The 27,958-nt window shown below is 39.4% G+C and overlaps 1 protein-coding gene across 1 annotated transcript; it reads left to right on the top strand.

Moving 5' to 3' along the window:
* On the top strand, window positions 1-27,958 carry LOC124259302 (copine-3-like). The gene is given in 17 exon segments (XM_046693409.1): window positions 1-155; window positions 1,648-1,832; window positions 6,730-6,909; window positions 8,286-8,363; window positions 9,394-9,468; window positions 10,725-10,808; window positions 11,310-11,398; window positions 11,856-11,952; window positions 12,329-12,415; window positions 13,112-13,147; window positions 13,149-13,172; window positions 13,442-13,575; window positions 16,539-16,645; window positions 17,499-17,641; window positions 18,083-18,319; window positions 26,381-26,639; window positions 26,820-27,958. Coding segments are annotated over 16 exon segments (2,187 nt in total). The 5' UTR covers window positions 1-155; window positions 1,648-1,655; the 3' UTR covers window positions 27,200-27,958.

The raw sequence follows: 27,958 nt of genomic DNA, 5'->3' as shown, positions 1-27,958 counted from the left end.
GAAGCAGGAAATAGTATTATCGTAGTGTTTTGCAAGCGTCTGCTGTGCACAAATAGCGTCCGTTGTAATGAAACAAGTGACGTAGACAGTATATAATAGCTGAAGTCACTAAAATCACGAGTTACTCTGACGGACTTAGCGGGCTGACACATAAAGTAAGCTTTCTACACTGTGAGTGTTGAATTTAGAAAATTTAGACTATCTGAACCATCATTCTTTGAATATGTCATGACCTGTCCGAATCATAGTGCAAATGATTTTTAAATTTGGTTCAGTCTGACCACTTCGTCCTCGTCTACGAGTTTGTTTGTATACAATGTTATTTCAAGGCCCTGTGATCTGACTCATCATTTCAAATATCAGGCAATGGAAAGTATGGGTTATAATTTTGTTGGTATTTTGTCAGATATTGTTCATGTTTTTTACAAACGACAGTGACACTTATAGGCTGTTGAATTACTTTGCTTGTAGATAATGATGTCCTCTCATTGTTTATAATCACCAAGTTAATAATGATAATAATGTCTATTTCTTTAGGCGCCGTGTCCACCCACTAGTGCTTATGGCGCATTAAATCTATGTGCATGGAATGTACAAATCATTCCTTAGCCACTGTGGAAAGGTCTGTCTTCAGATTGTTCTTAAAATCATCAAGAGAGTGATAGAGTTTATTTCCTAGAAATTCCCTAGAATTAGAAAATGGTGCAGTTGGGTAGGGGTGGGGCTGCTGAGTAGTTGTCAGCTACAGGTACCAGATGCAGGATTCGGACATGTCCTGACCCCCTTGGTATGGCAGATGTCAACTAGTTCGTAAACTGGTTTATTTCAAGTTGGCTGACAACCTGTCATTTGTAAAGCAAGAATGTCAGAATTCAGATGTCCATGATTTATATAAACAGGGATGAGAATTGTCTGCGGATCCGCGGAATTCAGGGAATTTCATAAGGCCAAGGGTCATTTTGTGAATCGTCTAAATCCGATAGATGCTAAACCCCCGGCTAGTTTTCAGAGTTTTTCTCAAAACTTCATTCTCATCCCTGTATAAACAATCTTATTGCAGGCCATTTTTCATTTCAGCAGACAGTTATATTATACCATTAAAAAAAAAGTAGGGGATATTGGATTTACAAGATTGATAAAATGCAAGTGATAAAGCCAAGTAGGAAACAGATGATGAAGAGACATTAAGAGAAAATGTGACACTTTGTTCTATTTTTTTGGAAATGTTTCATCTGTATGGATATATATTACTTTTTGTCATATGCATTGTCAGTGGCTAGAGGTATGCTTGCAAAATGGAGTATCACCTACGTTTTTGAATGGTATGTTTCATTAACTTTTGATCATATGTTCATTCAAGCATGTCGGATGGAAACCCCAAATTCTGCCAGTTCTGTAATGGACTCTGTTACCACAGCAACCAGAACAGGGAACAGTCTTCCCAGATGTGTGATATATGTAATATAGGCTCTACATTTATGTGATATGGTAGATGTTATGTCTGTATTTATGTGCTAATTATTAAACAAAATAAAAAATGATTTCCAAACTTTTGAAATCCTCTTTTAAATTATGGTGTTGTTTGGTCGTGTGGTTGTCATTGTGTTATTTGTCACCATGGTTACAGTATTTTGATTTTCTTTGTAGGTTTAAGAATGTCACAACCACAAATGTACCCAAATGCACCCCGTCCCCCAACCACAGCAGATCAGTGTGTGTCCAAAGTGGAACTGCGGATTGAGTGTCGTAATCTACTGGACAAGGATGTAATGTCGAAATCAGATCCATGTGCGGTACTCTACATGAGCCGACGAGGAGGCCATTGGGATGAGGTAACAAAAGAATTTCTTGGTCCCAAATTCCAATCAAGGGATAGGGCTGAGGGTTTAGGGTTAGGGTTAGGGACCTAATCCAATGTAGTAGGTACATGTCCGGTGGTTCGGTCAATGCATTCTATTTATTAGGATTATTTCAAGGGATTAGGGTTAGGGTTAGGGTTTAGGGTTAGGGTTAGGGACCTAATCCAATGTAGTAGGTACATGTCTTGTGTAATACGTGAGTACCATTTGTTGTTTTTCCTTTTGCAATGTAATACTTTTTTTCACACAAAAACGGGAAACCAAAAACGTCTTAACTCTGTCTCATCAGCTTTTCTGTCTTATTCATTTACATAGGGATAATCTACACCAGGGATGGAAAGAAGAAGAAATATAGTTTATAAACGTGTCACATGCTGCAATTCATTAAAAAAGACATTATATTATTACCAGGATTTAAAAACAGCATCCGGCCGTATGGCCTGTGAGACACAGATATCACAGTTGTATAATAACATTGGTAATAAAAACACACCCACACATAAACACATGCAAGCTCAAACATGTGCACAAACACATGCACGCATGCACGCACACACACACATTCACCTTCTTACGCTAAAAAGCATAAATTATGTAAATAGCAAACATGTTGAGTGAATGCTGACCTTATTAACAAAATAGATTAGACTATTCAACGGAAATATTTCGGCGCCTAAACATAGTATGGAGGAGTGCGGCAAGGGGCTTTACGAACTGGTTATTTGTAAGTAAAAGTACCATTTTGTCTACTGCTGACATAGATGGGAATAGAGGATGGACACTGGTTATTTCTTTCCAAAGGTTATATCTGAGATCTGAATAATAATCACAGTTAACCAGAAAATGTAATTCATCTTCAACAGCTTTAGGTCACTTGTCTTGCTTTCTCTACCATTTGTACTAATTAGTGTGTGCCTCATCTTCTGTTCTCCCTGATTTAAGGGGTTCACACGATGCTTGAAAGTCCTTGAATACTTGCGTGGTGCTTGAAAGTGCTTGAGTTTTTGAAAATAACAAAAAGTACTTGAAAAGTACTGTAAAATTATGAAAAAGTACTTACATAGTTAGAAAATATACTTGATATATTAAAACAAGAGAATAGACCACTGAAAATGTCATAAATAATGCTATTTTGCTATAAGTTTTACTTGTTTGTTGACCGTAATCACAAGTAAACTGGAAGGTTACTGCATTCAGATTATTTTGGCAATCTCAGTATCTTTCCGTAGCTTGATACAAATTGTTCCAAATAACAATTTTGTGTCACGGAAACATCTCATGAATATGAATAGCAAACGGGTCTTTGCGTCTGCAATTCTAAATGGGGAACCATGCAGCCTATGTGAACTGGGTTAAGCCTTTTACAGGGGATAAAAGAAAAGCATTGTGTTCTCTTTGTGATCACATGAACGATATCTCCTGATGTTTTATATAAATATGGTAACTGTGCACCCCTGTATCATGTTTGAACATGCTAATGTTCAAAGCCTAACCCTTTCTAACTTGTCTTTCTCTCGTGTAGTAGTATGTATGTTTAAGGTTCTAATACACAGACAAGGAGTTTTCTATCCCTGCTACCTTCACTACCAATAGGGGGGTGCTAGTGATTATAGTGTTTGCTCACCATGCTTAAGACCGGTGTAAGTGGCCAGAGTACGCCTGACCTAGGCCATAGCACGCACGCATGAGAGGAGGGAGGGAGGGAGGGAGGGAGATGTGTACATAACTCATAACATAGGTTTTACAAAAACTTCATAAATTTTGTATTATGCAGTAAAATAAATGAAATGCACCTACAAATACCTTTATTTGACCGAGACCATTGCCTGGAGTCACTCACTCATATTGAGTGAATTGTCAACATAATTTTTTGGGGGGTATAGTCTGGGCTGTAGGGGTATACTTTAGCCTGGTCCAGAATATACATTCAGGTAAAAACTGGGCTAGCCTATAGTTTACCCCAGGGTATAATCTGGTGGGGGGTTATTCTGGGCTGCTACATGGGACCCCAAGTATTCACAATGTGTGAACATGGTGAAGGCCTATTTAGGTGACCTGTCCAGTGATATTGCTGAATTGGGGTGGTGAGGTAGCCTTGTGGTTAATGCTTTCCTTCATCAGCCGAAGACCGGGTTCAATTCAATCATGGCTACAATGTGTGTCCCCATTTCTGTTGTGGACCACTGGAATATTGCTGAAAGCAACCAAAACTAAACCTATGCATTCTTGTGTACATTATAGAGCTGTGGTTATAAGCGTAGCCCAGTGATATGAAACTAACAATAATCAGTGCAGTGAGCAAGGTGTGTTCAGACACCGGCTGTTTTACGCAAATCAAGGCGAAAATACCACCATATTGGAAATATTTATTATATCATGTGATAAAGAAGAACGTGTACATTACAATAATGCACAGCAGAGTCTTATATTAGAAGAATTGAGAAGAATATCAGATCGTCTTTCCATACTTGAAACCATGTTGGCTGCTAGACCACAGTGCGCATGCACTGGAGGTCTGTGCTTAATAACATAGGTTTTGCAAACATATGTTATTTATATACTGTAAAGAATATGATTATGTTATCTTTTATCAAGCTCATTAAAACTAAATTATTTGAATGAATGGCGTAAAAAATGACTCCCATGATGAATATCTGAATACACAGATGCCTTGTTCAGTTTTACAAAACATTCGTTAAAAATGTAAATACTTCCTGTTTAATCATTTCCAAAAACGTGAATACTGTGTACAGATATCTTGGTTGAAAATCTAATAATTAATTTGCGGTGGTCGTGTAACTTTCATAACGTTTCACTGTTTGTATTTATACAACTAAGGAGTGTTACGTGTATTAAACCTTGAATTTAACACTGTTTTCATCGTTATTTTAGAAATCGAAATAGATTTATGTAATTTTCTATGATATGTTTAACATATTTACCAAGCAAGCTGTTTTAACAGGGGATGTGAATTTTATTGTGAGTATTTGATGCTTGTTGATGCATTAATAAGCCAGTTGAACATGTGAAACTTATTGCTTATGTTGGTTTATTCCTACCTCAGTACCTGTCCAATAGCTGCCCATTGATAGTTCAGTCCATGGGCAGCTGGGGATTGGTGTAAGCTGGGAATTGATGTGTTGGGTAGAGGTGTAGGAGTGGGCATCTCGAAACGTTCATGGATCTGGTAGATGCTTGTACGGGCAGCATTTTTTGTGTGTGTTTCACGTAGCCACCATGGTCTAAAGTTCAGTCGGTCGTCAGTATAAAATAGAAAAAATAAGAATTAAAAGATTCATATTGATGTCATAAAAGAAGACAGAAACACCTGCAACTTTGATTCTGCTATATTTTGCCTCCATGAGAGGGTATGGGAAATCTGCATCTGGTAAAGAAGAAAAGTCTTGAAAAAAACTCATTTATTCTGTTTTCTTTGGTATTCGTTAAATAAATAACTATATACAGCAAAATCATTGGTTGTCAAATTGACAGACTGCAAGCAAAAGCACCAGCGAACAACAAAGACAAAAAGCAGAGAACATGTGTCACACAGTTGGGTCACACCATGGCCATTAAACAGTATGTTTATTCTTTATATATATAATAGTCCAGAGGTACAGATAAGCTGCGTTATCTGCGTAAATTACATAAATAATTATTTGAAAATGTCAATTCCTATTAAGTGATTTAGCGTACACATGGTACTGTAATTATAACTATTACAATTTTGACTTTTTGTAAAATACTCAATAAATTTGATCTTCACTTAACTACAAGCATTGTACACACAAAATAGATAAAATAACTGAGGTATATTGAGAGGTTCTATTTCAGCACATAAACTTGGCAACTTGCAGTCTTTCTTATTAAGTTTTGACCGCTTCCGTGGTGTAGTGGTTAGAGCCAAGCCCACCCAAAGAGCGGATAACTGGTTATGAGGTTCTATTCCCCGACATGAACGTCATACCAAAAGACGTTAAAATATGGTACTTGTTGGTCCCTGCCTGGCACGTTAACATATGGCATTAATGGGTACAACAAGGACTGGTCGGCTCGGAGTCAGTATAATGTGTCTGAGTGGGGTATTCATGCTTCACTGCGGCATGGTATCTCAGTGGGCTAGCACTATAAAACCAGCTTAAGTCTGGGCTAGTACAAGCAGCCGCATACATACACATACACATACGCATGCACGCACGTCGTCATATGAGCGAAATATTCTCAAGCACGACGTTAAACCCAATTTCACCTCACCTTCTTATCGTTTCTCATATTAGAGATCAAACATTAATAACAAACACCTAAAACAACTTTGGACTTTATTATATTTTAACAGTAAATGGGAAATGGCAAAATACCCAATTGAGTTTGAGTGAGGTGGGTACAATTCATTTGGTTACTCCAAGAAAAATTAGGATACCCAATTGAGATGAACACAAAGAGTACATAACTCAATGACCCAAAAAGTTATCTGTAGCTCTGATAGTCTATTAATAAATGAAATGTAAAGAAAGAAGAATGTTTATAACTAGTGTTTTACCTTTATTGTGAAGGGGCGGTGGGTTAGCCTAGTGGTTAAAGCGTTAAGCTCTGCGTCACCGAAGGCCCGGGTTCAATTCCCCTCATGGGTACAATGTGTGAAGCCCATTTCTAGTGTCCCCCGCCGTGATATTGCTGGAATATGTTAAAAGCGGCGTAAAACCATACTCACTCACTCACTTATTGTGAAGGGGCGGTGTATTAGCCTAATGGTTAAAGCGTTCACGAGTGAATGTGGGAAATCAAACCTGGGTCTTGACGAGTGAACGCTTAACCCCTAGGCTACCCCAACGTCCCTATTCGTATTTGAATCCTGTGTAATTTTTTCTAGATTGGAAGAACAGAAAACATAAAGAACTGCTTGGATCCCAAGTTCTCCCGATGCTTTAAAGTGAACTACTATTTTGAAGAAGTTCAGAAATGCCGGATAGCCGTGTACGATCTTGACAACGCAACACCTGAACTGTCTGATGACGACTTCCTCGGTCAGTTGGACTGTACCCTGGGTCAGGTCAGTAGCTTGTTGTTTTGTGACTGTACATATTCACAGTTGTATGTGTTCGTGAGAGAACATGACGAATTTAGGCTGTGAAATTGGAGTTTATTTTTGATGGATGATATCTCGAGAAATACAAGACTGACATATTGACAGGCTAGCTAGGGCTTGATTCATGCTATGAAGCGCTAACTTTGCGTTTACACTCACAGTCACAGTCGCGGTGTTTCAAACTTGTTAGTCAGATGTTTTTCTTAACAATTTTTCAACGGTACATGGCGGTTCAAGGGAGATAACTATCTGCATATATATTCATAGCATACCACTACTAAAGTACTGTCGGAATTAGAAAAAAACTGTTTTTAGGCTGTTACTCTGTATCTCTAAAATTTACACAATTGCAAATGGCTTATGTCGAAATAACGAGTATGACGACGGACCGTCGACTCACCTGGTATGAAATGCACGTGCTACCTACGGGCACAAGGGGTCATCTCAAAGATAGTTTATGCTTTATCATGTGTGTTGAATGTGTCTCATCTATTGATTGACATCTTACGTGTCTTTCTTTCACAAAGTTTATGTTGAGATATGTAAAAGAGTATGATACGCATACAAAAGCTTAAATGAGCCTTCGCATTAAATGTCTCAGAATATATAGGTGGCATGGCCACCCGAAGATCGACAGGATTGGATTGTGTTTGGAAATTGTTATGACATGCCGTTTGCTTCCCCAATCTATTTCCCCAAAAGGATTATCTTATCTCAGCTGATATCTCTATCACCCAGCCCGACCCCAACCACCGTCTGTCACACCCGTCCTGACACACCGTTTGAGACGACCCCTCCTACCTGTTTCTTTGTATAGTGATAGTGGGACTCCATGGTAGCTACATCCTTCATAGTTTCAGTATTACTATTAAAGTTATTATTGTTTACGTCAGCTATTGTATAATAAAGATAAGTTTATTTTTGAAATGGGTATTTAAAAAGTGTCCTTTGCAATACAGTATCATCGTACACTAATTTGCATAAAGTCATGGTCTGTTCCAAATAAGTTGCTTTGGACTTAGAAAAATCTGCATTGATTATTTCTGCACTAATCTCTCCTCAGTAAAGTCCTTTTTCTACGTTTCCTATCTCTCTACCACTGAGACTGTAGTTAGGCCGAACTTAGTTTAACAGATATTTCACACTTTCACATATCAACTACATAAATTGTAGATATAAATGATGCGAAAAATCAGGGTTTTTTTCTATTTCCGACAGTACTTTAATAGTGAGTCTCTTCACAAACTGGCAAATCATGAGAACTATCCAACATGTTGAGTTTTATAATGTTTCGCATCATGTCTACCTGTTTCCCATCCTCCATTTTCTGTGTGTTTCAGCTGGTCTCCAGCAACCCCTTCACTAAAAACTTGTTGATGCCCGATGGTCGAACCAAGGCCGGAAATGGAGTTATAACAGTAAGTTCATAGCAGGAATGGGAGTACTAAGAGACCATTCATAATATATGGCTAGGGGAGGTGATGATGATTTTAAGGAGGGGTCACCCATTTTGTATTGGGTAGATAGGAGTGAGCCGCACTCAGCAATATTCCACCTATATGATAGAGGGGGTCATCAATTTTGTACACACGTTCTAGGGGGTCAGCTATGTTGTACATGAAAATATTTTTAAAATTATGTTTAAAAATTATGGGAAGTAGGGGTGTGTCATTGATTTTGTACATGACATGCAGGGGGGTCATTTTCTTTGTACATAAATCTTTGGGGGTTTCATTTACTTTGTACATGCTTCTCCATAAAAATCATCATCACCCCCTCTAGCCATAAATTATGAATGGTCCCTAATGGTGGGGCATTTTGGCATCCTAATATTGAGTTTGTTTCGGGAAATGAAGTCCAAATAGTAAGTTTGTCTCCCAAAATGGAACCTTAATAGTAAGTTTGTTTTGGTAAATCAAGTCTTAACAGTCATTATAGTAACTGAGAGCTGGTTTGCTTGTGGTTTAACCCCACACTCAGCAATATTATAGCTATATGGCGGCAGTCTGTAAATAATCGAAGTCTGGACCAGACAATCCAGTGATCAACAGCATGAGCATCAATCTATGCAATTGGGATATGATGACGTGTCAACCAAGTCAGCGAATCTGACCACCCGATCACGTTAGTCGTCTCTTACGACAAGCATGGGTTAATGAAAACAATTCTAACCCAGATCGTCTCCCTGTCTCTTACGACAAGCATGAGTTAATGAAAACAATTCTAACCCGGATCGTCTGGGGCTGACAGCTGGAAATGGAGTTATAATAGTATGTTTGTAGCAGCATTATAGATTCAAGATAGTTAGTTCATAGCAGGAACTTGTCTATTTGCTTTAAAACCTCTTAAAACCTCAAGTACCTTCTAACCCCTTGACTTTATAGGTTGTTAATAAATTCACTGTTTTTGTGTCAGTGATATGCAACTCATTGCATATTTTGGCTTCAGGTTCGAGCAGAAGAGGTGAAGGAGGGAGGCGAGATAGCTTACATGACATTTAGAGGGAAAAACCTGGACAAGAAGGTACGAGCATAACCATAGAAACAGTCATATCGTAACCATAGTAACAGTCATATCAATGCTATGCACCTGTTTGCCTTTCGGTTGTACTATATTTTTAGTAATTTTGAAAACACCAGTGGTATTGTCAGTAGTGTGTGTAAAAATTGATAGTTTTTATGGTCACAGTTGGTTAGAAATATGACAGGCAATGGGGAAGCCTAGTGGATAAAGCACATCTGGCCAAATTGGGTTCGATTCCTGTCATGGGTACAGTCTACAGTGGATAAAGCCCATTTCTAGAGTCCCTTGCTGTGATATTGCTGTAGTGAGTGAGTGAGTTGGGCTTCATGCCGCTTTTAGCAATAATCCAGCAATTTCACGGAGGGGGACACCAGAAATGGGCTTCACACATTGTACCCATGTGGGGAATCGAACATGGGTCTTTGGCCTGATGAGCAGAAACTTTAACCACTAGGCTACCCCCGATATTGCTTCTTTTTGATAGTATTTTACTCACTAGTTTCAACAGTTCCTTTCATATTTCTATTTGTTATATGTGTTGATCTTCTTAGATGGTGTGGGGAAAACATTTATATATACAGTCAAATCCTGATGAGTCGAATGCCGGCGTCTCAAATATTATGCATAACTCGAAGTACTTGTCGGTCCCGACCATTCCCTTTATAGTTGTCATCATTTGAATACCGGTTACACGAATTCGTCTCATAAATACACACGATGACTCGAGAAGAAAATTTGGTCCCATGAGATTCAAACAACAGCAATCTTGTATACATAAGCCGAAGTCAGTCAATGAGAAGTTGATTGGTGTAGCAAACTGATCCAATTAACAAACCAGCACGGCTCACACCTTTCCGCCTTTGACGGGTGAGTTCAAAAGGCAGATTAGTGATTTTACGGAAATCACTGTCTGTGCTAATCAGACTGGAACTGATAAGGTGCCCCTATTAGTGATAGGGAAATCATTAGATAAACACATGCTTAGGCGGAGGAATTAGGACTGGATCATCTTTTTTTCTACTCTCATAGACATACCTATGTCTCGAATACATCGATAAGACGAATTTATTACTTGGTCCCCAGAGATTCGACTCATCGGGATTTGACTGTATATATCTATGTGGAAACACAGGTAAAAACCTTTTCATTTTGATAATCACAAAATAGATTGAATCTTGAAAAGCAAAATCAGTCTTCGGCTTGGCTAATGTTAAAGCTAATATATTTTATACTTATCTGGGGAATTCATTTTGCAGGACTTTTTTGGCAAGTCTGATCCATATTTGGAGATTCTTCGCTCAACAATGGACCGTAGTTGGCAGGTGGTCCACAGAACTGAGGTGAGTCCACTGTGGTTAGTGCTGGACCAACTGATTGAATAATCGGTCAATCATCGATCTCGCTTGTGTCAGTTATTATCAAAGAGCTTATCAGACTAATCTTTATTCATAAAAACGGAAACATCACTGGATTGTCTGGTCCAGACTGAATTATTTACTGACTGCCGCCATATAGCTGGAATATTGCTGAATGTGGTGTTAAACAACAAACAAACAAGCGTAATACTAGTATTATTTTGTGGAATGGTGCCCTGGTGCAGGGCCCTTACTCTCGAAGTGTTCGTAGGCCTAAGAACTTAGGACTACGAACGTTTCGAGAATAGCTAGCCTGGAGCTTATAAAACAGTGGGGTCGTGGTGCTTACTTTGGACCCATTGCACAGACAGATTCTAGAATCATGTCATAATCTTGACATGAAGAAATAGTCACAGATTAGAGTAAGAATGCAAGAAGTGGAACCAGTATATTTCTGTGGTTGTAATAACACTGTTTCTGATCCAGGTCATCAAGAACTCTCTCAACCCAAGTTGGCGGCCATTCCAGGTTCCTCTGTCGACGCTGTGTGCAGGCAACAGAAGTCAGGAGATTCGGTGAGAACTGACTTCCTCTCAAAGTGCCTCTCTACGTAAAAACACATTCCCAATTGCGCAGATCGATGCTCATTGTGTTGATCACTGGATTATCTGGTCCAGACTCGATTATTTACAGACCGCCGCCATATAGCTGGAATATTGCTGAGTGCAGCGTAAAACTAAACTCACTCACTCACTCACTCACACACACACGCATGGACATCGTCATATGAGTGAAATATTCTTAAGTGCGACGTTAAACCCCATTCCATCACACCTGATGTAGTTGACTTTGTTAATCTGTAACGACGGGTGCAATTATTAATGAATCGAAACGTCTTCAGAAGCCAGAACCTCCACGATGATCATAGCCCCCATACTTGACAAAGTCTAAGGCAGACATAGAGCTGAGATTACATTGCCCTGAATTGTCGTTGTTCCTGATCCTAGTTGTGACATGTTTGTGTATCTTCAGTTTGATATCTATGACTGGGACAGCGACGGGAGTCACGACTACATCGGCTGGCTTCACCACCACCGTGGATGAGATGATGAAAGCCAGTCACCAGGAGGTAGGTGCTGCAGGCTGAAACACTGGTCGATCTGTCTCCACATTAGTGAATATCTGAAGACTAGGATGCTCTACTGGATTACATTGAATTGTGGACTGTTCGAGTTTAACTGAAAATGTCTGTCTTTAAACTGCAAACTTCTCCTATCTTCAAAGTAAAGTCATCCGAGATTCTGCAGTTTGGTATGCAAAGTTACATCCCTTTGTTGCACCAGGATCTGCTGTGAGTGGATGTGAACAAATAGAATGGACACTTTTGTTCCAGCACCTGTGCACGGTAGAAAATGTAACAGTAATAATAATAGTGGATTTGTATTGCGTTTTTCCATACTTGGATAGTATGCTCATTTACTCACTTGTTGTGAATCTTGTTCCAGTATTCCTGGCCGGTCATCAACCCAAAGAAAAAGTCCAAAAAGAAAAATTATACCAATTCAGGAATATGTTTGCTAACATCCATGAAGGTATGTACATGGCATTGAATGTTGAACTAACTTTTGTTGTGATGTTTAGCTATCAGTGTGGATACTTTGATCAGGAGCGGTGGAGGGGTAGCCAAGTTGTTCAAGTGTTTGTTCATCTCGCTGAAAAACTCAGGTTCTATTCCCCACTGGGAATAGTAAAAGTTTTGGTGTCACTTGCATCATATTGCTGGATTATTTCTAAGAGTGGTGTAACTGTAAGTCAGATCATATGCAGTTACCTGTTGTCGTGGGTGATCCAGTGATTTGAGCACTTGTCACACTAAAGACCTGGCATTGACTCCACTGATGCATGTGTGAGTGAGTGAGTTTGGTTTTATGCCGCTTTTAGCAATATTTCAACTATATCATGGCGGGGGGACACCAGAAATGGGCTTCACACATTGTATCGAACCTGGGTCTTCGGCATGACGAGCGAATGCTTTAACCACAAGGCTACCCAACCACCCTGTGAATTGATACAATGTGTGAGGTTTATTTTTGGTGCCCCCTCTGTTGAGTTGCAGGTACATTGCTCACTCACTCACTCACTAATTGATGCTGATTTGTGCTGATAACACTTTATCAGTGTTCCTGGGTTTTACCATTTACCCCCACAATAAGCTGAGACTCTTTGCTGCCACTGAAATACCCCTCATTGTGATATCACCATGATTACTCACTCATTCACTATTGCAGATCATGAAGGAACACACATTTTTAGAATTCATATTCGGGGGGCATGCAGATCAATTTTACAGTAAGTATGTTGATGGTTTGGCTTTAATCATGACTAAAATGAGACTGTTACCATGATAACCTGTAGTATGCAGTGAGACTGCAGTATAAAGCCCAGAGCTCTATTTCACAAAGCAATCTTATTGCTACGACTGTCGTAACTTGATGTTAAAGTATGGGATAATCATATTCACATTGTGGTCCATTTTGTCACAACACCATTGTTTCTGTTTGTAACTGTGAATGACTTTTCATTTAAGTTGGTGTTGATGTCAAACTATTTGATTTCAGGTAGGTGTAGATTTCACAGCCTCCAATGGTAACCCTGGTAACCCCACATCGCTGCACTACATCAACCCCTACCAGCCTAACGAGTACATGCAGGCAATACGAGCTGTTGGGGACGTGTGCCAGGATTATGATTCGTAAGTAGCTCTTGTAGCTTCACTTGCAGTTACACCTGTAGTTACACCTGCAGTTACACCTTTAATTAAACTTGCAGTTTCACCTTTAATTCCACTTGCAGTTACACCTATGTTTACACTTGCAGTCACACCTGTAGTTACACCTGCAGTTACACCTGCAGTTACACGTGTAGCTTCACCTGTAGTTACACCTGCAGTTATGCCTGTAGTGTTGCCCTTTACACTGCAGTTACACCTTTTTTAACTTGCAGTTTCACCTTTGTTTACACCTGCAGTTACACCTTAGTGTTTTACACCTTTACAGTTGCAGTTACACCTTTGTTTACACTTGTTTACTCCTGCAGTTACCTTTGTTTACACCTGTAGTTAAACTTGCAGTTACACCTTTAATTAAACTTGCAGTTTCACCTTTGTTTACACCTGCAGTTACACCTGTAGTTAAACTTGCAGTTTCACCTTTGTTTACACCTGTTTACAGCAGTTACACCTGTAGTTTTACACCTGCAGTTACACCTTTGTTTACACACAGTTACCTGCAGTTACACCTGTAGTTAAACTTGCAGTTTCACCTTTGTTTACACCTGCAGTTACACCTGTAGTTAAACTTGCAGTTACACCTTTAATTAAACTTGCAGTTACACCTTTGTTTACACCTGCAGTTACACCTGTAGTTACACAAGCAGTTTTACACTTGTTTTTACACCTGCAGTTACACCTGTAGTTAAACTTGCAGTTACACCTTTAATTAAACTTGCAGTTTCACCTTTGTTTACACCTGCAGTTACACCTGTAGTTAAACTTGCAGTTACACCTTTAATTAAACTTGCAGTTACACCTTTGCTAGTTTTGCACAATATCATACACAGTTACACCTGCGGTTGTAGTTACCTGTAGCCAAGCAGTTTTACCTTTGTTTACACTTGCAGTTACACCTGTAGTTACACTTGCAGTTACACCTTTGTTTAATTAAACTTGCAGCAGTTTCACCTTTGTTTACACCTGCAGTTACACCTGTAGTTAAACTCTTTGCAGTTACACCTACGGGCTACAGTTATGTAAACTTGCAGTTATCACCTTCGTTTACACCTGCAGTTACACTTGCACATTCACCTGGTTAATAGTCTGTTATATTTACCTTTGTCTTATAATCATAATTAGTTACACTTGCAGTTACACCTTTAATTAAACTTGCAGTTACACCTTTGTTTACATCTGCAGTTACACACTTCACAGTTAAACAATGATAGCTACAAATGAATAAAACAATATTGACGCAACATTAAAATTAAAACAGATCACCTTGTTCGAGAATGTATCCATCAATATCAAGCAGTTACACCTTTTTACCGTATTGGTGTACACCATAATGTCCGCTTTCTTTAAAAACAGCAAATAAGCTTAATGGGCAATCAATCACCCGGTTAATCCTTACATTCACGCGGTTTTACTGTAGTTACACCTGCAGTTACACCTTAAACACTGTTTACACCTGCAGTTACACCTGTAGTTAAACTTGCAGTTACACCTTTGTTTACACAAATTCATTAACTGTCAAGGAATGATGACAAATACACCTAACACGGTTACAACAAGGAGTATTAATTGCTGTATTGCATGTTATGGGCCGAACTTTTTGAGAATACAGCACCTTTGTGGACTAATTACAAATAGATACCACCTAACACGGTTACACCTGTAGTTGCAGTTACACCTTTGTTTACACCTGCAGTAACACCTGTAGATGAATTCCTTTAGTTACGCCACTTGCAGTTTCGCCTCGGTTTACCTGTAGTTACACCCTCGATTTAAGTCAATTAAACTTGCAGTTACACCTGTAGTTACACTTGCAGTTACACCTTTGTTTACACTCTGCAGTTACTCCTAGTTAAACTTGCAGTTACACCTTTGTTTACACCTGTAGTTACACTTGCAGTTACACCTTTGTTTACACAAGCAGTTACACCATTGTAGAGGAAAGTGGTGGGAGTGTAAAGGGATAGGAAAATTATAAAAGACATACCTTTGTTTGAGAACAGATGAGTTGCCTGTTGTACAATATATTGTGGAAATAGGCTCCCAAATTACAGACTCAGTCCACTGTGGTTACAAGTATTTGCAAGGACTGCTATGATTGGTGTTTGCATTGCAAGAACTGTCATAAACATGTTGACTTACATGATTGTCATAGTTTGCCTCTGTTCAAGGGAGACGACTTTACAACCTTCCATTATACCTTGGGACAAGTTACTGTGCTCTCATTTCTAGTTGAAAACCATGAGTTACATTAAGGAACATAATCCGCAAAAATTTTCACAAGACACACAGTGTACTGTGTTTCAAAGTAACTTGATCCTATAAGTTTCAGATGTCTGTCTGACCCACTGAAAATGCACAGGACCCATGAAAAAAAATCAAACACATTTCAGATTTAACATTTCATATAATTGGCATTAAATTATTAACAAGCCGTAAAGTTTATAAACAGCAAACAAGTGTGACATGTCACATGTGACAACTTCAGTCAAAGTCATTGTGAAACATACAGTAGGACACTGGGGCTGGCGAGACTATCGGACCGTTTTGCTTAATTGTCCGAGGGTCAGATTCGTGGACTCTGGACACAAAGTGATACTTTCTTAAACAGATGTCATCTGACATTTAGGTATTTTCTGTTGTTTCCTATGAAAGGAGAACTACAATAAACTACAGTTATGACAAACTCAAACGAACCGCTAATTTTAGTAGTTCATTAAACGCATTATATCTGAAGTACACATAAAGTGGATCGGACCAAACAACAGTTAATACTTTCCATCAGTTCGTTATAAGCATGTTCATAATAAATGTGTTACTGTATTGATATCAACTCCATAACCTTGCTCCATTTGATAATCATGATTATCTTCACCATGATTCATGTGGGTTTATCTAGAATATTTTCAAACAAATGTTACACATTTCAGTGACAAGATGTTCCCTGCCCTTGGGTTTGGAGCCAAGATTCCCCCAGCAATGGAAGTCTCTCATGAGTTTGCTGTCAACTTCGATATGCAGAATCCCTTCTGTCAAGGTGAGGTGCTGTCTGGTGGAGTTCTAGACTATGTTTTGTCGGGGCTGAATTTACAGAGTACTGAAGCCACTGGATGAGTCCTGATAGGTGGACTTACAGATTACTAGTATATCCTAAGGATGCGTTATTCTTTTTGCATTTGTTTGTTATTTGCATACAACATAAAAAACACAAAGTTGCTCTTTAGCTTTTGGGGCGATGGGGTAGCCTAGTGGTTAAAGTGTTCGCTTGTCATGATGAAGACCTGGGTTCTATTCCCCACATGGGTACAATGTTTGAAGCCCATTTCTGGTGTCCCCGGCTGTGATGTTGCTGGAATATTGCTGAAAGCAGCATAAAACTAAACTCACTCACTCAGCTTTAGTTTTTGTGTGGTATATTACCCAATGACAGGTGAAAGAAAATTCTTCTAAATCATTACAAAATTTGAAATATATTTTTGGACATTATGGATGAAAATCTGTTACATGTCACTGAAAATAAATCCTGATAATAAAAGATACATGAAGTACAGGCAAGGGCAGGTAACTCTAAACATGCTTCACATGTATGGCAATGATTTGTTTGTATAAAAAATGCGGGCCCCAAACCACTCACCCACCCACCCACCATCCATCCACCCAGTCCATCCCATCCATCCATCCATCCATCCATCCAGGAATCCATCCATCCATCCCATCCATCCATCCATCCACTCCACCATGTGTTTCATCATCCATTTGGTTTTCCATCCAGGAATCCATCCATCCATCCATGTGATCCATCCAGATGGAATGTTATTTACCAAAACGAAATCCATCCGCGGGTGTAGTGATCCATGTCATCCGACTAAATGTGAATTTGTTTTCTCCAGGAATTGACGGTGTGCTGGGAGCTTACTCCAACTGTATCCGACACGTCCAGCTGTACGGACCCACCAATGTGTCGCCCATCATCCGACATGTTGCTAGGTTCGCATATGCAGCTCAAAGAGAAGAACAAACAAAAGGGGCACATGTGAGTCTTCACAGATGGAATGTTATTTACCAAAACAAAACTGTAAAAACTTTTTCGCCAAACTTTGCTGTTGTCCAAATTGATGCATTTAAAACATGTTATGAAAATGTTACTTGTTAAATATATGTGTGTGATTAACTTTTCAAATATGAACTTTTATTGTTCATGTAATGGGCAAGAATGTCCTAGTGGTCTTTCTGCAGAGTTGCCTCCCCTTATCATGTCAGTGTCAATTGATTGGTTTTCTGCTCATTTCCTTCTGAGATCATAAGGTTGTTCATGAGACACCCTTGCTTGATGGTGTTATGATGCAACTCACTCACTCACTCACTCACTCACTCACTCACTCACTCACTCACTCACTCACTCACTCACTCACTCACTCACTCACTCGCTCGCTCACTCACCTACCTGACAATAAGTTGCTTGTCCATTATACAGGCGTATTACATCCTGCTGCTGCTGACCGATGGCGTCCTGAGTGACATGAGCTCTACCAAGCAGGCCATCGTGGAGGCATCCAAGTTACCAATGTCACTCATCATCGTAGGTGTAGGTGGCGCTGACTTCTCTATGATGGAGGAGCTGGATGGCGATGATGGGCTGCTGAGAGCTCCGAGCGGGGAGCCCGTCAAGCGGGACATCGTGCAGTTTGTGCCATTCAGGGAGTTCAAGCAGGTAGGCAAACTTGTCCAGATTTTACACCCAACCAATTCATTTTCTTGTTTTAAGGATAACCTAAGTAGATTTTGTGGAAAGAAAAATATGTTTTTTAACATTTTTATCCTTTGTTAAATTTTTAATGTCAAAGGAAATTTTCAGAAATGAATGATAGTGTTTCTTAGTTTTGTCACAGAAAATCCTTAAAACAGGAAATTAATTGGCCTTAGCAGGATTGTCAACTTGTCTGTGGACAATTCAATTAAAAATTCACTTGTCAGTAGACAAAGTCAGCTATCTTTTCTAATTTCCTCTGTCTTTCGCCACCTGTGAACCTGTGAAGATGCGGGTTAGAATTGGTTTTCAGTAACCCATGCTTGTCATAAGAGGCGACTAACGGGATCGGGTGGTCAGGCTTGCTGACTTAGTTGACACATGTCATTGTATCGCAGTTGTGTAGATCGATGCTCATGCTGTTGATCCCGGGATCGTCTGGTCCAGACATGATTATTTACAGACCGCCGCCATATAGCTGGAATATTGCTGAGGGCGGCATTAAACACCAAACAAATGAAACCAATCACCACCTGTGATTTTGCAGTTTGATATCCCGTGATTTCTAAAACAACAGAAGTGAATTTATTACAATCAGACTGCTGTCAGCACTAATAAGGTACCGGTGCATGGAAATCATATATCAAGCATTGAATTTCCATATCACTGTGCATTTCATATATGACCACAATAAACAGTTTTGTGATGAAATACTGCTGCTGTTTTTGCCTACTGACCAGGTATGTGAAAAATGTTCAAGGGAACCATTATAACATGTACATTTAAGTCTTGAAGAAGATCAGGAAATTAATTAAGATATAACATTTAATAAAAGCCAAAAATTGGAAAGATGTGCGAAAAATGTGAAAGCTTGAAAATCTGTATCAAACAGAATGATTGATTAAATTTTCATAAGCACTATTTAACCATATAAAGTGTGCAATATAAAAAATATGTTGCTGTACTGGTTGATAAGACAGATATAAATAACTCAAAGGTTCCCTTCGACATTTTTCAGAGTACCCCAGAGGAACTGGCTCGTCATGTGTTAGCCGAAGTACCCAAACAGGTCGTTGAGTACTACCGACTTCAAGGCATCCACCCCAACAAACGGCAGCAGATGGACCCAATCCCCTCATAAACGACAGCCGAATTCCTTATAAGGTGACACTAAGTCTGCAGGGCTTCTGTGTCACAATGGTGTAGTCGCACATGTAGACGTAGTCAAACAGATGTTGTTGATGATACCATCTCCACTCAAGAACAGAATGGGATTCACAGTTTTGATGATCTGTACCTGCATCGTATTGCTGTCAAAGACTGTGGGCGGTGGGATAGCCTAATGGTAACATTATCTGCTCACCACGCTGACAGGGTTCGATTCCCCACATGGGTACAATGTATGAAGCCCATTTCTGGTGTCCCCTGCAGTGATATTCCTGGAATATTGCTACAAGCGTCATAAAACCTTACTATATTGTAATAAACTGGTTGTGTAAGTGTTAAGACATACAGAATTCACTTAACAACACTGGGATATTAACTAATATATTTATTTACCTATGAAGTTTGGACTCTGTGAATAATGCATAGAAAAGTGCTATGGGTCACTTATTGTTAAACAGACATGTATATCACTGTTATAAGCTTTTGAGGCGTGTTACACATGTGGGGCAGAATGATACTGGAGACATATGTTACCTTATCCAACAATTCTTGCCGAATTATTTCTACAAATGTCAACTCATTGGGGTAAAATGCCCAACAGACCCAAAGAAGTAAAACATCTTGAATACCTGAAGAAAATACTCAATGGCTAAAAGAGGTATCTGAAACCCTGATAGACTATTTATCATGTTTATGTAAACTTTGAGGCAAAAATTAATCACAGATATGCTGGGATACTTGAGCAACGATACATGTTATTTCATAACTATTTACATGGGACCCATGTCACTCTATCTGTAAACATTCCTAAAGTTCATCTTTCTTTTAAGTTTGACAAACACTGAAATATATACTTATCATTACTTCATAGTGTTGAAATAATATTATGAAATTTGTCGAAATGCCTGAACCAAAAGTATTTTATCTACCCAAATTATTGATGATATATAGTTACAATGTTGTTGCATTTCATGATGGCAAGGTAAACTAGGTTATCAATACATTATAATGATTATATACCTCCCTAGAATGGTATAACTTGATACATGACTGAAGCCAGTAGCTGTGCGTCCATGTTTGTCACAGTGTTTATGAAGGGTAAACTAGGTTATCAATACATTATAATGATTATATACCTCCCTAGAATGGTATAACTTGATATATGACTGAAGCCAGTAGAGGTGTGGCCATGTTTGTCACAGTGTTTATTGTGATCAGTTTATATGATTTTCTATATGAGCACTCAAGTTTTATATGGTTTATTTATATGTTTAATCAAGTTTGTAGCCTCCCATCATTGTTTGGTGAGTCTGATTTCTTCGTTGTACAGTGCACAAATTGATCATACTTATTATCGTTATATTGATGACACTTTGATTTGTGTGTTGTATATAGCTTACTAGTTGTTTATGATAAGAAAAAGCCCCCAAATATTCATTCCATTGATACAGTGGTAGAACCAGATATTTTCATTGTAAAATAAGATGTACATGAAATAGAAACTAGTCACAGCTTAGGCCTGCAATATATTACCACACTAAGCAGCAGTTATTCATATCATCATATATATGAATAAGGGCATTCTGATTTTTTTATCAGATCATCTACACCGATAGCATACGTGAGTGCCTGAGATCTGAAAACACACAGAATGTTACTTACATGTATGATCACTTTATGAGATGGGGAGTAAACAGATGCGGAGTTAACACATTTCACACTGGAAACTGACTAGATTGTCTTCTATCATACCAATCACCCAGCTGAGATCACTTTTCAGGACATCAAGTTTTAATCGATTGCATGCGATGGTAGCGTAGCGATCGGCAAAGCAGGCGGGTGGGGTATACCGGAGTGTCCGACTTGTCATGATGTATTGTACTGTGAAGCATTTTGAGTCGGGGGTCATCTAAAAAACAATATTTTTTAAATCATTAATCTTCGCAAAGACACGAGGGCCTGTGGTGGAGATCACTTATCAGGAGTGGGACAGAGTATATAGTATTAGTTTTAATCGAACAGGGACCCTATCCGTAAACACTACACCATTTGTAAGCCAGTGCTTAAGTATAGAGTGACGATGAGTCGCAGCACTATGAACGCTTTGTGGATCAGGGCCTGTTTCACAAAGCTATACCGTAACATAGACTTACGACGGTCGTAGCGCTACGATAGCTTTGTGAAATGGGGCCCAGACTCCTGGCAAAAAGAGGACAAACTTATTGACCATCTTAACATAATCTTGTAAGCTGATAATCTTGGTGGGCTGTGGGGTAGCCTAATGCTTAAATTGTATTGGTGTGGGTGGTCTCTGTTGCAATGTAAAAGCAGCATAAACCAAACTCAGAGTCATGCTGATTATAAATGTACCACTGGTCATGCTGATTATAATATTCTTGTCACCACCACCAGCTGCAAGATGGCTGATGCTGCATCAATCAATATTCACTCACTGTTCTTAGGAGCTGTTGTTGCTAAGTTATTCTTGTTAAATGTTGTTGAGGAAAGTATTTGTGCCTTTCAATCATGTGTCCATCGTTCAAAACCCTCTTCTGTGGGCACAGGTAGCCAGGTGGGCTATGTGCCACCATTCAGGTTGGTGGGTTTCGATGCTCAGATTCACCGTGATCTGTGATTTGTTAGCACCTTACCTGTGCTTGTTGGTTTCTCAATATTTAAATATGTACATCCTGTATCTGTTTATATTTCTTCCAACATCATGATGCGATATTACTGCCACTGAAGTGTTTTAGCCTAAACTCACTGCTGATTACAGTATCTCTGTCTTGTAAGTTTGTGATTGTTTACATATTCGTGTGGTCTTTGACTTTTCCAGCCTAAGTAAACCTAGGCTCAGTATTATTCCTCACACTGCTGTACTGAGTCTAACAAAACCTAGTAGAAGGTCGTGTCAGCTAACCTTTGAGCGACCTTTGACCGTCAAATCAAACGCGAGACTGCCGAATGGATTTAACCAATCAGACAACGACTACTTGTTAGGGTTCGCCGGGACTTACAAAACGGTTTTTATTTTTCCTTTTCCCTGGTCGCTGACACTAATCTATCAACAAACGAAAATCCGCATAAAACACAGATATTTGACCTGCAGTATATACGCTTATGGTTTCTAATGACATGGATACTATTTCGCAAGATGACATCCTTGAATATTGACAAAAACGCTATTTTCAGCAACTGTTTACTTATCGCGTGTATCACTATCATTCAGAATCATTCAAGTTTTTTAGATAAAGGTTCAAACAGTATGTGCGAATGTTAACTTTTGCAATTTGGTAAGCTGTGTTCTGATTGGTCAGTCCTAAAGGTTAGCTGACACGACCTTCTACTTGGTTATGTTAGACTCTGTATAGCAGTGTAACGAATAATACAGAGCCTAAGTTTACTTAGACTGTGATTTTTCAATTGATATGTCATTATAAACAGATATGTTATTGTAATATTATACTACTTAAAACAAGCTGAGGGCCACCAGATTCTTTCATGTTATTACAGTTAATTTGTTATGGCATGGCAGTGGTTTTTTACACATACAGTCAAATCCCGATGAGTCGAATGCCGGTGTCTCGAATATTATGCATAACTCGAAGTACCTGTCGGTCCCGACCATTCCCTGTTATAGTTGTCATCATTTGATTTCCGGTTACACGAATTCGTCTCATAAATACACACGATGACTCGAGAAGGAAATTTGGTCCCATGAGATTCAAACAACAGCAATCTTGTATACATATGCCGAAGTCAGTCAATGAGAAGTTGATTGGTGTAGCAAGCTGATCCAATTAACGAACCAGCGCGGCTCACACCTTTCCGCCATTGACGGGTGAGTTCAATAGGCAGACTAGTGATTTTACGGAAATCACTGTCTGTGCTAATCAGACTGGAACTGATAAGGTGCCCCTATTAGTGATAGGGAAATCATTAGATAAACAAATGCTTAGGCGGAGGAATTAGGACTGGATCATCTTTTTTTATACCCGCATAGACATACCTATGTCTCGAATACATCGATAAGTCGAATTTATTACTTGGTCCCCAGCGATTCGACTCATCAGGATTTGACTGTACTTGTAGAGGGCTTATTGTGTGGAAGACGCTAGTTTAATATATGGCTACCAAAGGCTACCGAAGCATTCACAGTGTTAAGTAGCTTTGGGCTTGATGAACCAACCTGTTTTTGTTTATGTAAACTTTCATGATGAGCTTGTGTCTTTCTTCTGTATAATGATACCTGTGTATCACCCTTGTTCTCCTGTTTCATGTCCATGCTCATTAAATGTACTTTGTGTTCAGGGGCCAGTTGGGTAGTCTAGTGGTTAAAGTGTTTTCATGTCATGGGTTTGATTCCATACAGGGGTGCAATGTGTGAAGCCCATTTCTGGTGTCCCCTGCCGTGATGTTGCTGGGTGTAAAACCCAACCCACTCACTCACTCTTCTGTACAGTATAGGGCTTATGTTATTCATATGAATAAGGAATATATGTTACCAACATCAAGCTCATTAATATCAGATGTTTTCCTCTTCACCTGTCTGCATTGAAATCTGACATCTTCATAGAGCCTGCATCAAGTCTTGTGACAATCTTTCTGGAACAATCTTGATTCATTTCTTGACCGCCTTAATTCGGAAATTTTGATCCTAGCAAATGAAAAATATACAAATATACCCATGGTGTTACCCTCATTTTGAAGTTGATGCCATGGCAACCAGAAATTCCTTTATTGTCTATGACAGGAGCTAGTCATTCAAGTTCATTTTCCTGGAACAGAAATCAGCTGGTAATGACGTTTTGCATGCTTGTATGTCGCTTAATGCTGATTGGTTGAGTAGAAAGTTTTGGCCTTGACATTCTGTGGATTTGTTGTCAGGCCTGCATTCTGAGTCATTATATGAGAGAAAAGATCTGAACAGAATTCAATTGCTTGCAGATTTGACAGTTCCAGATATTCTTCCGAGATGAATATGCAGTATTATTGTATATTCATATGTATTGTATAAACTGAATTTGTAAGTTGGTTGGGAGCATGTCCTTGTACTCAGAGTGTGGACTGGTGCTGAAAATATCAGTCACTGCATTGTCTGGCCTAGACAATGGTGCAGCCAGTGTGCTCTATTAGACAACTTGCAAAAAGTTATTTTTTCTTTGTGGAGGCAAAGTCTTCAGTTGGTCCAGGTCCGGTTACCTCATCCTGCTCTTGAAATGTATAAACAGGAATACTTCATATCTGTTAGATTCTGAACAAATGTACAATACCAGTGTATGAAATAAGCCAAATTCCAGCCAGACATCAGGGCTGTAACTTCAAAATGTTACCAGCCCAAAATGGATTTAACCAGACCAAATATGGTGATGTTACTCATATGTATGGAACATCTAAAAATTTTACCAGACCATCGGGCTGACTAGCTGTAAATATAGACCGTCCGTCAGAAATCTAGCCCGTCTCGGTCGGTCGGACGGGCCTTATTTCATACACTGGCAATACATTATTGTCCTCATCAAAACTTGATCATATTTATGTGTTATTTCATCTCATAAATGTACTTTTGATAGAGATATTTCTAGTTGTTTGGTTTAGTCATATAGTGCTCATTTTATGAACATTTCATATGTGTTTTCAGTAGTGTGTTTCCAGTACGTTCACTTGACATGTGTTACTGGAAGAATGTTGCTAGCACCATAAACCTATATTCACTGACTTGAAATATTGGTCATTGTACCCGGTTTTTTTTCATGTGACACTTTGTTTCCTTTGAAATGTTTTATATATGTTAATATTCTTTTGAATAAACTACTGTCTACCTTGACATTGTGTGTTAGTGTATTTGTGGTGTAATTTGCCAGAATTAGGGACAGTGGTAGCAGCTGGTGATGTAGTGGCAGTAGCAGCAGTTACTGTAGCAGCTGTAGTAGTAGAAACTACATTGTTGTATTTGTAGTAATACTAGTATCAGCAGCAGCAGCAGCAGCAGCAGCAGCAGCAGCAGTAGTAGTAGTAGTAGTAGTAGTATCAGCAGCAGTAGCAGTAGTAGTAGTAGTAGTAGCAGTAGTAGTAGTAGTAGTAGTAGTAGTAGTAGTAAAAGTAGTAGTAGTAGCAGTATTAGCTGTAGTAGTTGTTGTAGTAGTTGTACAATAACAATATTATTAGTAGGAGATGATGTGAGTTTGGTAACATTTAGCATTGCACAGCTGTATTTCAGCCAAGTGGCCTCGACACCAAGTTCACACATATACAAATGTTCATTATAAACAGAATGTCATGCTCAAAAGCATTCATAAACACTTTTTATGCACATTTAGCATTACTATATTCTTTAGCAGCAGATGTAGCAGCACTTGTAGGAGTGATAGTAGTAGTAGCAGTAGCAGTAGTAATAGTAGTAGTAGTAGTAGTAGTAGTAGTAGCAGTAGTAATAGTAGTAGTAGTAGCAGTAGTAATAGTAGTAGTAGCAGTAGTAGTAGTAGTAGTAGTAGTAGTAGTAGTAGTATGAGCAGCAGCCACAGTAGTCGTAGTATAACCATTTCCCAGTCTGACCCTTTGTTTTCTAACATGACAGTCCTCTAAATTTTGATTGACGTTTATGAAAGGTGAAGGTCACAAGGATTTTCATCAACATCATTTTGGCAATGGCCTGGAGTTTGGTTTCACAAACATTTTGTGTCATCACTTCTTTTCAGTAATCCATACTGAAATCATTTTCACAGTTTTGCCTATCATACCCAATGTTTGGGCAGATAACTGAGACGAATTAATCTCTAATATTGACATGTTATATTCACTTAGGGTTCTGTGATATGATTCATGTGCTGTACAATAATATGTTGTGTTGTGTTTCAGAGTTCGAAGGTAGAGCTTGCCAGACACGTCCTGTTTGAAGTACCTCAACAAGTGACACAGTACTACAAGATGAGAGGGATCCGCCCTTCACCACCTGTCGAGAGGCCTGCTGTAGTACCAGCTGATACAGAACCTTCCAACAAACCATCAGCTACACCCTCTACTCACAGAGAGTCAGCCCTGCCCCCAAATCAGAGCATGCCTGCAACCTACCCTCAAGGTGCTCCTTATAATCAAGGACCACCATCTCAACCAGGACCACCCTCTCAGCAAGGACCACCTTATAAACAAGGCCAATACCCTTCACAAGGACCACCCACACAGCAAGGACCACCCTATCAACAAGGTCAGTACCCTTCACAAGGACCACCCTCTCAGCAAGGACCACCCTATCAACAAGGTCAATACCCTTCACAAGGACCACCCTCTCAGCAAGGACCACCCTATCAACAAGGTCAGTACCCTTCACAAGGACCACCCCCTCAGCAAGGTCAATACCCTTCACAAGGACCACCCACACAGCAAGGACCACCCTATCAACAAGGTCCGTACCCTTCACAAGGACCACCCTCTCAACAAGGAGGGTTGCCCTACCCACAAGCAGGGTACCAGCAAGGACAATCCTATCAAGGACAATACTATCAAGGACAACAGTACCAGCAAGGACAAAACTACCAAAACTATCAACAAGGACAGCCCTTCCCACGAGGACCACAACCTCAAGCACAATCCTACCAACAAGGACCTCCCTATCCCCAAAGAGCACCTGGGCAGCACCCTTCAAGACCTCCACCACCCGGTTACCAAAGCACAGTATAGATCAAAACAGGAAGTGGTATTTCTGTAGTCAGCACTTACTGAGTTCTCTCCCCTTATTGACCCAGAATAAGGCAACATCAGGACATGACTGTGGAACCAAGCTGGTTGATGGCACTGTCTGAAATATTCAGCCGACAAAGGAACTCTGCTCCAAGAGTGTTCATTGTCAAGAAGTAGCATAGGTATTTCCTTCCTGAAATAGGTCTCCATCTTTAGAAAACATTGCCAGTATATCAACCTGTGCCTCACAACATCCTTTATGACTGTCAATGAACTGCCCCAAAAAGGTTTTCAGTTATAAACAGTACCATGAAGGACTCATCATTGTTTTGCCACACACATGGAGAACAACGAGAAATATCCCAAGTGTTGCCCTGCGTAGTTCGGACCAGATCACACACAGACTACAACAAGGACTTTTGTGATCTTTCCCCCCACTGTTAAATGACAGTTGTCAGCCTGCTCAAATCATCAACATCATTTAGTGCTCAAAGATATAGACATCTGTTATCATTATTGATCACACATACCTGTGGGGATTCGAACCCGGTCTTCGGCGCATGAATTACAGGTAAACATGAATATAATAAATCCCCAAATTTGAGTGTTTACCTAGCATCATAAAGTTAACATGAGACATGTGATGTAACATCATCTAACTTCCATGAAATCAAATGTGGAACGTCCAAATCATGTAAATCTTGCAATGAATGTAAGAGAGAATTATATGCAACGAAATGCAAAGATCTTTATTTGCAT

This window comes from Haliotis rubra, unplaced genomic scaffold (assembly GCF_003918875.1).
Source record: "Haliotis rubra isolate DU_JTF1 unplaced genomic scaffold, ASM391887v1 Scf717, whole genome shotgun sequence".
Taxonomy (NCBI): Eukaryota; Metazoa; Mollusca; class Gastropoda; order Lepetellida; family Haliotidae; genus Haliotis; species Haliotis rubra.
This window is presented reverse-complemented; position numbering and strand designations above follow the sequence as displayed.